General features: G+C 38.7%; 2 protein-coding genes across 2 annotated transcripts; both read right to left on the bottom strand.

Moving 5' to 3' along the window:
* Positions 1 to 950: 950 nt before the first annotated feature.
* serpinf1 (serpin peptidase inhibitor, clade F (alpha-2 antiplasmin, pigment epithelium derived factor), member 1) lies at positions 951 to 6,070 on the bottom strand. Its single transcript, XM_027153344.2, has 8 exons — positions 5,799 to 6,070; positions 4,335 to 4,418; positions 4,049 to 4,238; positions 3,120 to 3,275; positions 2,821 to 3,024; positions 2,520 to 2,659; positions 2,010 to 2,220; positions 951 to 1,797 (listed from the first exon to the last, which is right to left on the bottom strand). Exons 2-8 carry the CDS (start codon positions 4,395 to 4,397, stop codon positions 1,532 to 1,534), a joined length of 1,230 nt encoding a protein of 409 aa, XP_027009145.1. The 5' UTR covers positions 4,398 to 4,418; positions 5,799 to 6,070; the 3' UTR covers positions 951 to 1,531.
* Positions 6,071 to 6,622: 552 nt separating this feature from the next.
* serpinf2a (serpin peptidase inhibitor, clade F (alpha-2 antiplasmin, pigment epithelium derived factor), member 2a) lies at positions 6,623 to 15,578 on the bottom strand. The gene is made up of 8 exons (XM_027153489.2): positions 15,335 to 15,578; positions 11,067 to 11,138; positions 10,625 to 10,862; positions 10,396 to 10,539; positions 10,106 to 10,294; positions 9,807 to 9,949; positions 8,963 to 9,164; positions 6,623 to 8,664 (listed from the first exon to the last, which is right to left on the bottom strand). Exons 2-8 carry the CDS (start codon positions 11,121 to 11,123, stop codon positions 8,291 to 8,293), a joined length of 1,347 nt encoding a protein of 448 aa, XP_027009290.1. The 5' UTR covers positions 11,124 to 11,138; positions 15,335 to 15,578; the 3' UTR covers positions 6,623 to 8,290.
* Positions 15,579 to 15,800: the final 222 nt, after the last annotated feature.

The raw sequence follows: 15,800 nt of genomic DNA, 5'->3' as shown, positions 1-15,800 counted from the left end.
CTCTTTCTCTCCCTAACCTTCTCTCTCTTTCTCTCCCTCATATCTTTTCTCTCATCTCATTCTCTCATATATATAAGCCTGTCTTGTTGTCTTGGTCCTTGTCAGTCATTATATTCACATACAATATGTTGATATGTTGTGTGTGTTTTTAAGGCATAGTCTCGTCTTGTTTATGTTAAAGTTTCCATGTCATATTTTATCTTTAATGTAATGTTGTGTATCCCAGCATTTGGGTCAGATCTGCCACTGTGGGAGAGCGAGCTTATGGCGGAGATCCTGGTCCGATCCTCGTCATCGGTCAGCGTCGGTTCCCGCAAGTTACACTTAAACAGTGCTAATAAATCTTACGTTTCTTAATTACTTACTTGAAATGACATCATTTTTATTTGAAGTATCAATGAAGCAATTGTAAAAGTCAGCTTTAAACCTGTAACAGCTCCACTTCTTGTTGGCTTCACTGTCGAATCTGCACAGCAGTTTGGATTTTTCCACATGGCACGGGCTAAAGATTCCAGAGGTGTCTGAAAACTTTCCCAGGCTCCAGGCCTGACTGGAAAAACACATGCTGAGTTGGCAAAACTGTGTTTGCTTTGTTTTATACTAAGTAAAAACACCAACACGACACTCGTTTATCGTTACGGTAAACGGTGATGGGGAAAAAAAAAAGTCTGTCATCGATGAGGAAATTTCTCCTTAACCTGTGTGAATCCTTAATCTTTGTGTGAATTGCTGCCAGGAAAAGTGTCATGGAAGTCTGTTACATAAACACTGGACTAAAAAGAAGAATTGATTTTCCCATAATGCTTGGAGCCAAACCAACTCACTCAGCTCCTCACATCAGTACTTCTGAGTACAACGCACAAAGAAACCACAGTGTATGTGCTTTGTAATAAAATACACATGATCACAAAATACAGAACCAAACCAAATACCACAGAATACCGACCAGATGTTTTTTCATTTTCTTTTATTTGTCTTAATATACAAATTCAGATGATTTTTGCTGGTAAATATACAAACAGAATTGCCAACTGCTAAGAAAAAGAAGTCATGCACATTACATTTAACTGAAAGTAATCCACAAAGCACTCACATGCAGAATCCAAATACTTGTTATCTAGAAGCTACGATTTAATGCACCGTTCAGCTGGAATATTTGGGATCGGATATATTTGGAATTTGCCAACATGGCAATCTTAATGCGTATGACGCTGTTATTAAACACAAAATGAAACAAATCCATTTTTAATGCATCATAACTTACTGATAAAGATAATCTCTGGGAATTTGTGCGTATCCATACTTGGGTTTTAATTATAAAGATGTGCGATTGGATTGTTTAATATTCGTTCACGTTGATTTATTGAAGAAGCTTTGCTTGAACTGTTCATGCACTGTGAATGTCTTAAAACACAGAAGTGCTTTGAAAAAGTTCAATAAACTTAAGCCTGATGTTAGTGTAGAAGTCTGCAGCTCTGTTGTATATAGACGCATGTCGTTATGTATCTGTGCTCGTGTATGTACGCTGCTTTCATACACTCGCCAGGTCACGTGGGTTGAGTACCTTTCCGATGAACAGGAGCGCGCCCGACGGCTCGTCACGAATCAAGAAGACGAAGGGACGGTTCACGTTGTAAGAAAGAGCCAACGACTGGCCGTTGTTAGCCGACGGGGTGCCGGGATATTGGCTACCCTCTGGTGCTGTCTCCATGACAACCTTGTGACGGACCGTGGTCAGCTTCACTGGCTGAGATGTGATCTTGTCAAGCTCTGGGGAGCTCAGCCAATCGGATAGACCTTGAAGTAAGAAAGTGGGAGGGGGCAAAAAAACAGGGGTATTACAGAAAAGAAAGAAAAAGAGAGAGAGATCGTGCAAAATACTATAGTAACATTTCTGTGTAATATGTACGTTACAAGGTGTTGAACAAATACATCAGTGCTTTTTAAAAAAAACAGACTTAATCTAAGCTTGAAGATGGAAAGCAAGTCATACCGAACCACAGTCTTACCCATGTCAGAGAGGGGACCTAAGAGGTCAGTGTTGTAGCCTAGTTTGAGTACAGGGAGTGTGAGCTGAACCTGGACTGAGTGCAGTGTGTTCGTCAGATCCTGCACAAACTCGGCTGACAAAGCTTCCTCGATCAGGGTCAAGTTCTTAGTCACATCATCTGGCAGGAAATAATACATGCTTACTCCATCCTCCATGGGAACTTGTGCTATCTGTGATGGAAAATGGGACAAATGAAGCCATATTATTATATTTTTTCATTCAACAGTGACGTAAATCTATAGAGTTCTTATTGTTGGCCCTAGTGGATAAAAATAGGAACTATGAATGCGAGAACTTAAACCAGCAAAACTAATCTAGTTAGCGAGAGAGTTTTATTATTACACCATTTTATTAGAATATATATATATATATATATATATATATATATATATATATATATATATATATATATATATATATATATATATATATATTATATTGTATATTATTTATATATATATTTTTTTACCGTGCAGCCAAGGTCCGAGTCAATGCCCATCTTTACTGGGTAATGATCCTGCTTCATCATGGTTGTGGTAGTTGGGGCTTCTCCATCCAACTGGAACTCCTCCTTCTTACCAGCCTGGCTGAACCTGGTTATCCATTTTCCTTCAATCAAATCAGTGGATTTTACTATTTATATCATTGTTTCTTTTTCATTAAGTAATTTTCATGTATAATTTAACATACAGGAAACAATCAAACATGAAATAGCTCTCATGAATATTAGATCAAATAAATTACAGGTAAAATTAAAATCCTTTACTGACCTTTGAAAGCGGCTGCTCCCACAGGCACCACCGCTGGATTACGTGGGAGAGCAGTTCCAAGGACACGGTCCACTTTACCCCCCGTGTGCTGTCTGAACCAATCATTTACAGGCTTGAGTTCCCGAGCTCCGCCCATGAGAGTTTGGGGTCGTTCCCCGTACTGTTTCTCTATGGTGCTGAGGTATTCCAAGTTAGGCCGTAGTCCTTAAGACAAATATGAAAGAGAGAAAAACAGTATACATATGATTTACATATTGTTTAAAAAATAAAAAAAGACTCTTTTTCAAATTTGTGCTCACTCTTTCCTATGAGGAGGCGCTCTACAGAGCTGAAGCCCTTGGCAGGGGCTCGGAGGTACGCAAGGAGGTCTCTTAGAGTGTCGTGTAGCTGTGGGTCATTAAGAGTGTGGTAGCGCAGGACCCGGTGCAGATGCTTCATCGTGCGCTCAGATGCTCCTGAAACAGCACACAAACATCAGGTGTTCACATAGCATGCTTTAGAGCTTTTCTAGAGTATGGAGGTGTCTGTGAAAGAGAAGGGAATCTAAAACAGTCAGACTATTTATAGTCCTTATAACTCCTGGAGCTTTCAGTGCTGCCTTTGGTAAAGGTCGTCATAGTGGTTTACTTTTCTGTCTGTAGACTCATTCAGGTACAGTATTAGCAGAACACATGGTTCTGATAATGTATCACTGATAATCCTTCATGAGTGAATGATAATCCAATAATGGATGGACTGTGCCGTCCAAACCTATCCATAAAGTTCCAATATGGCTGCAGTACAGCCACACATAATTCGTCCCCAAAAATTTTCTCCCCAAGTCGGTACCGATTCAAATTGTCAACCCGAATCTCAGCCCTTATACAACAGCTTACTCTGAGACAAATACATCTTTGCAAACTGCTGCTCATGCTGTATCACAGTGTAGGTAAAAATGCTCTCTGAGAATAATGCTATCTGCCCTCTTCTGCAAACATGAGCTCACAGATGTCCATGTTTGGCTAGTGTTACTGTGACTGATGGGGAAAGAAAGTAACTCCATATCTCCTAGCCAGGTAACACAGCCAAATTTGCTCCCTTGACTCCTGACCATGAACAGGATGGCTGTGATTGATTTGAGTTGATTGAAAACCCATACAAAATAAGATCTGCAGCTACACCGGCCCTTTAAGAGTAAGACTGAATTGAAGAATGAATAAATTACAGGATATTAAACCGTTTCTGCTACCCATGGAGAGCTGTGTGAAGGCAGCTGAGATGCTCATGGGAGACAAAAGGACACTGGACTTGGGGTCACGGGCAGCCAGAGCACGAAAGAGGTTGTAGCCGAAGTCTGAGGTTGCGGCGCTGAGTTTAGTGCGAGGTGTAGTGAAGAGCTCGACCACCTCATCCTCAGCTCCACCATCCTCTGTGTCTGACTGAAAGACAGATAACGAGGTTTTAGAACAATGTGCCATGGAGGTAAGATAAGAGTCACGGCATTGAACGGAAAAAAGATGAGACCTATACAGTACCTGTTGAGCAAACGATAGGGAAAGGAGACCACAAAGACACGACAGCAAGATGATCCTCATCATCGTGAGAGACGTGAAGAAAAGCTGCACATACAAACATACGGTCACTGTTTGTAAGACGACACACTGTTCAGCGTTCACATCAGGAAACATTTTCAATCAGCAGATGGTTTAAGAGCTATGGCAGATCCATCTGTGGTATGTTACTGGAGTGGGACTAAGGCTACAGGTGGAGTCTGCATTTCCAATCATGCTTTGCGACCTAGCTTGCTTGCTTGCTTAGGAAACCAAAGGCAGTCAAACAGTTCATTAGATGGTTAGTAAAAAAGTAAAAGTAAAAAGTGTGTGTTTCTGTGTGTGTGTGTGTGCGCATGTGCATATATGTTTTTTTTCCTAACAGAAAAGAGGCCAAAAAATCTCATTTTGGTTACTAAGGTTACTATGAATGTGTGTGTCTCAAAAAAAAATCCAAAAGTTTTGAAATCGATGGAAAATTCTTGCATTAGCTTTGATTTGGACCATTTATATAGGACCAAAGTCAAGGGGGTGCCTCTGCAAGAATTTCTCACTCACACACACACACACACACACACACACACACACACACACACACACACACACACACACACACACACACACACACACACACACACTCTGTTTCTGTGCTCTTGTTTCAGCAGAACATCTGTTAGTCATTACAGTTGGCTAAGAATTCTCTACTGGGAGAAAGATGAATATCCATCAGGAGAACAGAAGCCAAGCCCACTGTTAGTCCATCCAACCCAACCTCCTCCTCCACCACCACATGAACTCCACTATGAGGAGCAATCACTGCACCAGAAGTCATTAAAGTGCCACTCAACTTTAAGTAAAAATGATTGACAGCAAAAAAAAAATTGTGTAAACCTTTTCCCAAAGGTATGAAAGCATGAAAACCCCCACAATAAACCAGTTATTATGGAGGAGTTTCATTATAAGTCAGAGCTATAAGACTTAAAAAATGGTTTAAAATGGAGAATATTACGTGGCATATATTACAAGCCATTATAAAACCAGACTTGAGGATTGTAGCACATATCCATCCATCCATCCATCCATCCATCCATCCATCCATCCATCCGTCCATCCATCTTCTAAGCAGATGCTCATGCAGTTTCTAGACTTGAACTTATTACGAACAAAGTATTAAAGGAATCATTTCTTAATATGTGCAAATTTTGGAATGCAAAAAAATAAATTTAAAAAAAGCAAATAAGTACAAATAATTGTGTTAAAAACAAAAAAAGGACAAGGATTTTATTTAAAATTAATTAATTATTTAATTACTTAATGAACCCCAACTTGCATGGACAGAGATATGAGACTTCATTCATAACTCTATAAAATACACTCCAAATGTCATCAAAAACAAAAAAAAAAGGATATTTTTCGAAAGGAAATAGTTCATGAAGATTGTTTACTGACCTGTTTGCCTTCTGACTGCTTCGGGAGTCACTGTTGTGCCGTCCTCCTCACTGCACAGACCGGTCGCGATTCATGAACGACTCGTTCAAAAGAATCGGTTCTCAATCACGGACGAATCCAATGGTGTAATTTCGTCCGCGATGTGGACTAAAGTGTTATTCTAAAACTGGTTCTTTGGTTTAAAGATAAAATAAAGATGTCTTTAATTACTTTTAGATAAAAAAAACAAAACAAAAAAAAAACAAAACAAAAAACACCTCCACCTTCAGTCTATCATCTAGTTTGGTTCACATATTATATATAGGATCATGTATTAAGCTCCTCCCCCTTTTGTCTGATCATCTCTCCTTCATACAACTTCCACATGAAGTTAGAATGAAATCCAATACCTGTATTTGCTCTTTTTTAACCAGGACGATCACTTCGTAGTCTGTATCTTGTCACTGATGCACAAACTGACCTCTTGTTCCTGGCTATGTTCACATTTATCACTAGAGCATCTCTGACCCTTTCATTCTGGATGCTTCAACATTCAACTTCTTCCCTTTAGCCCTCAGATCAGACAATAAAATGGTCTCAAACAAAATTAAAATTAAAATTAGGCTGCTACAAACTAGTCTGAAAAGATGAACATTTTTCTTCCTTTCCTTTCTTTGTGTTGGAAACATGGTCACTTTTTTCAGATACTGCTTTGTTATACTGCTCCATTATACTATTCCATTATACCTCCTCTTTACCGTATCCATGTATTATCCCACCCACAACAGTTCATAAGCAGGTCACTGAATATTGTGTATTTGCAAGGACAGAACTTGACAAGCAGGTAGGGAGATTATTTATTTATTTAAAATCCATAGTATTTATACAGATGCTTGATACATATATTTAAACCCACTCTGCACACAACTGACTGGTCATTATATCCATATGTCCAACCTTCAATTTTACTCTGTAAGCTAAATTAAAGGGTAGAGACCACCCACCAAATGCAAGCACACATTTACACCACAGTACAGAAAATGACCATTCACCAGTAGTCCAAAACCTCCCATGTTTGGCCTCATCAACATTCTACTCTTTCCTTGACCTCCTTGCTGAATGCTTTCCAGCTGTTAACCGTAACAGTCTGCGCTAGGAATCTGCGGCACAGCCGTGTTTCAAATCGTCTGATTACCATGGACTTGCTTTACCTCAGTTCTGTTATCTGACAATGTAAAACAGCTGAAGTTACGTGGAAATGCTGAAATTTACTTTCCATGCTTCTTTTAATAATTCACAAAGCTTTAAAGCCACTCAGCCACTGCTCCTGTCACTTTAACTGTCTTAACTTTCGTAACTGTCTCTATATGACTATTCTACTTTTGTAATGTTGCCCACTCAGGTTGTGGTGGCTCAGCGGTTAAGTTTACTGGTCAGAGGTTCAAACCCCAACCTGCAACTGTTGGGCCATTGAACAAGGCTCTTAACCCTTCTCTGCTCCAGCGGTGCTATACCCTGTTGGCCCCCTTACTGACCCCAAATCCCTAGCAAGCTAGGAGAAAGAAAGAGAAAGAATTTCAATGTGCTGTGATGACAAATATATCTAATTACTCATACATAAGCGGAAATCTCACATACAACTCATCGCAATCTGTAGATAAATTCACAATTCTGATAACATTTTATTGACTTAACTCCATCTATAACACTAAACATACTGTATATCTTCTAAAAACCAACCTGTTCATGCAGATGCTTTGGAACCAGACGTGTCTTTTCTCCCCACACAGACTCTCCAAAGCCAGATCTCAATTTTAATTTTATTATCTTTACTTCCCCCAAAACCCTGGAATGCATTATTACTGCAACACCACTTAATTCATGTAATTAATTAAATAGATTAATACAAATTTCTAACCACATAAAAGGGTATTCAAAAGAAGAACTGAAGCAAATTGTAATGCACCATTAAAATTCTTGATTATGAAAGTTTACAGGTATATAATTATTTGTTATATCCATACTTGAACTCTGCTTTACATACAACTGGATGTCTAAACAAAACCCAGACTTAAAGAATGCGTTGATTTTTCAGTAATATTGTAATTTTACAGAGATGCAAATATGAGAACACTTTTTTTAAAGTGACATTTTAATTGCTAACGTTTAGACCAGAGGAGGAGAAAAAGCTACATCACCTCAACCTCCTGACAACATGCAGTTTGCAATGACCAAATAAAAGAAAAAGCACAAATAAATGTGAAAAAAACAACAACAACAGACTGAATATATGATTGTTGCTTCATTACAAAGGGAATAAAAAACTGTAACGTTTGTGAAAAGACATCAGCTAGTTTTTAAATCCAAGTCCTGTGGTATTATGGCTATCGTATTATAAAAACATGCATGTGTAGGTACACTGTGTGACTGAGAGAGGTCCATGTGTTTTCTGTGCTCTTCTCACGCCAATTCCCCCCAATTCTAATGTTTGGGGAGTCCCTTAACTTCCTCATTCACTGAGAATCATCATGCAGCATGTTATCTGAGTACGGGTGATCATTCTGTGGCATATCGCTTGGCATGTTGCTGTTCAAAATACCTAAGGTTTCTGGGTCATCACTTAATTTGACAGTCGCTCTGGGATTTGGGTTGGTGACCATGCCGAGGAAGAGAGGCGTGTGCGAGACGTCATCCACCACAGCAAAGATGAACGGCATGTTGACCGCGAATATGGGGATGGTGCGCACCAGAGTGACCGATGTAGCAGCTGAGGCCACAGCTCCCTCTTCATTTAATTCTATGCTGGAGGCATGTTGCACACCCGAGACTACAAGTGGACCCTCTGCAACACCGGATAGATCAGGTCCAGAGAATAGTGTACCCAATCCTGAAAGCCAAAAGAACCAATTAATGCAAAGAGAAATATCTGATGTTCGTTAGCTTAAATTGGACTCCAGTTTATCAGCAGGCTCTCATTTAGCAGCGTAAAGGGTTCTTTGGTTCCTTGTCTTGAGGTTCAAAAGAACCTCGTCTTTGCCTACAGGTTGATTAAAGTTAATTATGCTCATTTCGTTCAAATTTTGTGCTCTTATTCATCCAAAGAACCAATAAGACGTGCATTTTTAAACAGTCTGGAGCATGACATTAACAACAACCATCTTTAAAAAGTTTAGATGAAATCTCACCCATGCTTGTGAGTGCTTGTTGCAAATCCTGTTTATATTCTAGTTTGAACTTGGGCAGTTTGACCAGCATTGGTATCTCGCTTGGTAGACGTCGATACAGATCGGAGATGTTGAGGTTGGTAGCTGCTCTTGCTAAATTCTGTGATGGCATGGGCATGACTACCAGGAAGCTTACATTTCCCTGAAAAGGGAATCGAGCAACCTAGACAAGAGGAAGGAAATCATGTGAAACAAACAGATTGACTTTGTTGTGCTTCTAGAGTTTAAAGCTACAAGAATGTATTGAAGAAATGAAGGAAGACTTCAAGACATAGGTATACATTTCAACATTACACCAAACTCATCTGGGTGGCACAAGATTATAAGTCATTTATAAGTCATTTCCTTTCTGTAAATCATAGAGCCAATAAATGAATCCATTATCTGACCTGCTCATATATTCAAGTATCAGCCATTCGAGCATGTGGCAGCAGCACAAAGGCATAAAAATCATGCAGATACAGGAGCTTCAGTTAGTGGGTAAGAGGGAAAATATGATCTCAATGACTGTGGCATTCATGTTGGTGCCAGTTTGAGTATTTCAGAAACTGGTGACCTGGGAATTTTTACACAACAGCCACTATGCTAAAGGACAACAGTGAACATGACCGGATTAGAAAGACTGGAAAGAGACCAGGTGATTTTTTTCTAATCTGTTTAGCTGAACCTACTGTAGCATCACATGATTGGCTAATTCGATAATCGCATGAATAAGCAAGTATATAGCTGTTCCTGGTTATGTGGCTATAAAAAAGAGAGTGGAAACAGTCTCAGTGTTCAGATGAATAAATCCACAAAACAGTACCTGTATGCCTTGCTCTCCATCCACAAACATGCTGAGAGGATGTTTGGACCCCATCATCATGTCCACCTTTACTGATGTCTGTCTGTCAATGTAGAAAAGATCCTTGGTGGTAAAGCGTGCGTCAAAGCGAGACTTCCACTCCCCTAAACACCAAACATGGGCTCGGTTTTACAACTAGAGGAATTATCTGTTTCTAGAAGTTTTTCAAGTATCACCTCAAATTATTTAAATAGTACAAATTAGAATTAAGATCATGCAAATGACAATATTAGCTTTTATTATATCCGGTTATGACTTGCCTTTAAAATGAACAGCATTTATCAGCATCAAGACAACACTGGGTGGAAGAACGGACAAAAAGTTCTTGATGTGATCGTCGGTAGCCTCCTCGACCCACTGGTTAACTTCGTCTACAGAAGTGAGCGGTGTAGGTGCGGATCTGAACAGTTGAAGGGATTTTTCCAGAAAGTCTTTCTTCAGGTCAAAGCCTAATCGAGGGCGAGAGGAAACACTAATAACCCACAATATCGTCTGTTAAGATTCATGGAGTAATGTGTGATGTACAATTTCAGCCATGCTCAAGACTCACCTGGTTTGAGGTAGATACGAGAGGCCACTTTAATGGCCTTGACCATCAGTTGATCTTGGAGGCAGCTTAAAACTTCATAATAGTCAGATAACAATTCCGCATGTAAAGCTCCTAACAGTCGCTCCTTAGTCTCATTCCTGGCACCTGATCAAAGCAAGGCATTAATGATGATATCGAACGTTATTAAATAATGTGAAAATTACGATCGATCCCACTTTGACTCACGCACCCAAAGCTAACTGTGAAAGCGCAAGAGAAATGCTCAGTGGAGACAAAACGACATTTGGTTGTTCAGGCCCAGGCTGCAGATTCGCCAGTAGCTTTAGCCCCAGCTGAGCTATAGCGCCACCGAGAGCCTGTCGAGACTCCAGGCTCAGGTTGCAGTCCTGAGCAACCTGGTAAGGAGTACTGGTGCCATTAAGTGGAAGAGAGCTGAGCAGAGTGGCGTTCTCAGGAGAAACTTCACCCTTAAAATTAGTAGAAAAAGAGAGAAAATGATTGGTTGGACGTTACACATCTAATGACCTCTCTGGTATTTCCATGCTAACACCATTAATGGGGAAAATACAAAACAGAGACATTGATTGTCCAATGATCCAGTTGTTCTGAGAATACGTCTTGCTAGAACTTGCTAGAATCTTAAGCGTGTTATGTTTATAAGTTCATCTTACCATCAGTCCATGTCTAAGCAAACAGAGCAGCATCAGCAGTGAAGGACAGAGCTTCATATTCTCCACGTTGACCTGGATCACATCAGAAGGACACTTTATTTAATGAACTGCATTTAGTACTGTATGTAATTTCATTTAGATTCAGTTTACATGCTTCTGGCTTAACTCTGTAGCAACCGATTGCATGAAAGTGCCCTGAAATTGATCGTAATTCATATAAAATGTTACAAAACCTTCAAACTTCGCTCAGGTATTAAAATAGCAGAAGATGAAGAGTCATGAGAATCGGCTGTTGACGAGGAGTTGACGTCTATGAATAGAATTATCACTCAATGCCACCAAAATCATGACTTTGTTTGTAAAAACTTCACTCCTGTCCCTATACCATTCGTTCAACTAACGAAGCTCTTCCTCAGCAAGTTTGTTGGATGCTAGAGATGAGTTAGTCAGAGAAGAACCTGAAAAGAACCTGGACAACCATCCAAAGAAGACTTGGTCAGCGCATGCCTGGGAGTGCAGACCAAAGCAGGAATAAATAATGAATCTGCTGTATTCATGGATATAACATCTCATGGGAATGTTGCAGAACAGTGGGTAAGTTGTTGGTCTACTGCTTGGAGGGTTGTGAGTTGGATTCCCAGGTCCACCAAACTTCCACTGCTGGGCTCCTAAGTAAGGCCCTTAACTGTCAATTGCTCAGTTGTATAAAAATGTAAGTCTCTTTAAGCAATGGTTAAGACTTCTGTTCAAAAAAATTGTGAGTTCAAATCTCAGGTCAACAAGGAAACTGCCACTTCTGGGCCCCTGAGCAAGGCCCTCAACCCTCAAGTGCTCAGTTGTTTAAAATAACAATGTACTGTAAGTTGCTCTGGATAAGGATGTTAACAAATGCTGTTATTATTATTTTTTTTTTTTCAAAAAAGATTTTAGAATTTGTTCTCAGGGCGCTTAATTAAAAAAAAATTTGCCACTTCTCACATCTAGTGAACTTAACTAATGAACATAAACATAAAGTGATATTTAGCTGCAATGACTGGCACAATGGAACACTGATTTCTTGGTGTACTGTAGCCGAATACACCTTTATCCTTAAAAAGCAAAACCATATTTAATTTAATTTAATTAAAACTTTGTGTCATAATACCTTCCTGTTGTATTGCCTCTCATTCATCACTGGGTTGCAGTTTTGTCACACTGAAATGTAATCACTATTCGACCACAGCCCTGTTACAGTCCAGTTTCCACAAGATGTTGATGCTTATACGTGATGTGTTAAAACGTGTTAATGACTGAAAACACTTACAGCTCACAACATGATCTTGGACTTATCAAATGTCTTAACATAGGACTGTATCGAGCGTCAGTATGGAGCTGCAGGACGTTAACCTTCACTCATTTTCATCAACATAGATTTTGGAATATTTTCTACTGGACTTTCTTTATTCGGTTTTTCTCACAACTGACTGTGGGAGCAGGAAGGTTTGGTCAGAATTCCTCTGGTATTGGGCGGGAGTGGGAATAAAAATAAAAACCCCTGCTAAAGCTAGAATGAGATTTTAAAAAGACAATGATCGAAATTTTGGTTATATTTTGGTTATTTACTCAGAATAGTATTGTTCTAAAGGTTTAGAACAAACAGAAGGAATATTATGAGAGTAAGGAACTAAAAACACTAAGCTTTACGACAAACATTAGTTCACGTCCCTCATTGCGTCCCTCGTGTCCATTATTCAGGTCACACTTTTGCTACGTAGCACTTAATTTGGATAAAATACACAATGGTGTAATTGAACGCAAAATAGATTGTTGTCTCCAAAATGATAGACTGCAAAAATCGATTGTAAAGGACATGAACTCAGTGTCAAGTTTTCACTGGTCTTTAAGCACTCTTACTGCCATCTAGTGCTGAACTGACAAATTCACAGAGCACTTCACTGTCAACAAAGCAAAAATATTCCTTTCATAATAATAATAATTATAATAGAATTCAAATAAGCATTAAAACGGGCATTAAAAAGGTGGACGATGTGAAATTCAATATTGAATAAGAAAGTATTGAAGAAAAAAAAGAGTTATTCCTGCCTAATTATTTAGTTGAAAGAAACATCTGAAAATTTAAAGCTCTACTCTTCCATTACAATGGGGCCTTTATTTAAAAAAATTATTCAATTAATCAAACGAATCAGACGACTGAAAATGATCTCGAAATCATTTTACTTCATTCTACTTTATACATTTTACTTCACACAGTATTAAGACGCTTATAAATAAATAAATAAATAAATAAATAAATAAATAAATAAATAAATAAATAAATAAATAAATAAATAACATAAGAGTCATAAGGGGGTACGGTGGCTTAGTGGTTAGCACGTTCGCCTCACACCTCCAGGGTTGGGGGTTCGATTCCCACCTCCGCCTTGTGTGTGTGGAGTTTGCATGTTCTCCCCGTGTCTCGGGGGTTTCCTCCGGGTACTCCGGTTTCCTCCCCCGGTCCAAAGACATGCATGGTAGGTTGATTGGCATCTCTGGAAAATTGTCCATAGTGTGTGAGTGTGTGAGTGAATGAGAGTGTGTGTGTGTGCCCTGTGATGGGTTGGCACTCCATCCAGGGTGTATCCTGCCTCGATGCCCGATGACGCCTGAGATAGGCACAGGCTCCCCGTGAAACGAGTAGTTCGGATAAGCGGTAGAAAATGAATGAATGAATATAAGAGGCATGTTCGTTATGATAAAGAACGAACATACAAAAAAGATTGATCTTTTAACACATATTATGGCCGAAAGTATGTGGACAATCACATCCATCATCGTTAAATTGGTTTTTCTTTGCTGCTATAAACAGCCTCCATTTTTTTTCAAGAAGGGAACTACATGTAGCTTTGTACTGTACATAATGATGAGGTCTGGGGTTAAGTCGGTGTTCCAGTTTATCCCAAAAGTGTTCAGTGGGGTTGAGTCCGAGTCCTGAGCAGGACACTTGAGTTCTTCCTCTCAAACATTAATCTCCACCCCATGTCTTCATGTAGCTTTGCTTTATGCACAGACACATTGTCGTGCTGGAACCGGATCGAGCCTGTTATTTCCAGTGAAGTGAAATTGTAATGCTAAAGTGTACAAAAACATTCTATATAACTGTGCTTCCAAATTTGTGGTAACAGTTTGGGGAAGATCCACGTACAGAGGTGATGAACATGTGTCCATTATATTTTGGCCATGAAACATAAATCAGTGAATTATTATTGCATATTATTTTATCTTGATTCCTCACTCTATGCAAGATAAACATAAACGAATGACCTCAAAGTGAAGAAGAAGCTTGAAAGCCACAAAATAAAAGTTGTTTTAATGTTACCAACTACACTTTGCATGTTTTATTGCCCTAACTCACCTCTTACACCAAAGAGATCCAGGGATCGATTGGGCGCAACTGCACCACACTGTATAATTAAGTACTAATTATTAAAGCCATTCTAAATAAAAATATGAAACTGTTCTGAATATGTTCCTAATTTAATTTGATACTTAATGCACAAAGTAATTCTATCTGAAACGATTTGTTCGTTTGTGAACGAAAAAAGAAACACTTCTATATTAAATAATATACCTAATATTACAACAAAAATATTCTTAAATTAAAATAAAAAATGCAAATTTTAATCTGTAATTTAAAAAAAATATTTTGTAAACCACAAAAACAAAATCGAAGTGCAAAAGTTCATGAAAAATCCATGTGAAAATCCATGTGACCTCTACCCACGCTCCTCTAAAACCGAAGCATACAAATCAGTTACAGCTTTGTTTGCATTTGAATCATCCAATTTTTTTCCCAATCCACTATCACGGAGTTAAACAGCTTGGGAGATATGGATTCTGTATGAAAGCAGGACAAGAAGAAAAAAAATGCTATATGCTATATGCTATCTATTCATTGACAATTTATTTAAAAAATAAAATAAATAAATAAAATTCATTACTCCAGTGGAAAAAAAACTCCACTGATTACAAATCATTTGAATAATTAAAAACAAATATGATAATGACTAAAAATACTTTTTAAAAGTGGTTTAATTAAACACTAACTGAAATGCATTAAAGTTACGTGCAGGTATTCACATGTTTCACGAGGCATGAGAGGCCCGAACTCATGGCCTTTTTGGAAATTAAACTCCAAAGCGTGTAATTCAGACGTATTTATGACTTCATGTTGACCGTACGTGAAAAGCGAGAACGATATTGAAGGATAAAATAAAAGGATTTAGACTTACCAAACCCACGTTTGGACTGGTGATAATTTTGAGCGATGTAGCTCCTGGACAGATCGCTGTAGCTCAACCGCTTCCAGGCACCCCACTGCTGGTTAATGTTTTATTACTCATTGATTTATGTCTCCCTACATATACATACACAAAATATAAAACTACAATATCAGTCATAGATCAGCTTTAAAGAATTATACTGCCACGGAGTTGAGCGTGTGTGGAACAAACATTTAAAAAGCATGAAGAAAGGATTTATTGCATCTTCAATATCGCACAATAGTTGTAAGGTAGTTAGAAAGCTATGATTTACTTATCTTGTGTGCTCTGGACTGTTGCCATTTCCACCCACACAGGACCTTGAAGCCTCCAACCCCCATACTGTTGCATTTCAGATGAGGGGTTCCACTGTGCAGGGAGTCATTTCGGGTGATCGGAGTGATCAGTTGTTTTTTTTAAGAAGATCACTTTTTAC

Source organism: Tachysurus fulvidraco, chromosome 21 (assembly GCF_022655615.1).
Source record: "Tachysurus fulvidraco isolate hzauxx_2018 chromosome 21, HZAU_PFXX_2.0, whole genome shotgun sequence".
NCBI classification, from domain to species: Eukaryota; Metazoa; Chordata; class Actinopteri; order Siluriformes; family Bagridae; genus Tachysurus; species Tachysurus fulvidraco.
This window is presented reverse-complemented; position numbering and strand designations above follow the sequence as displayed.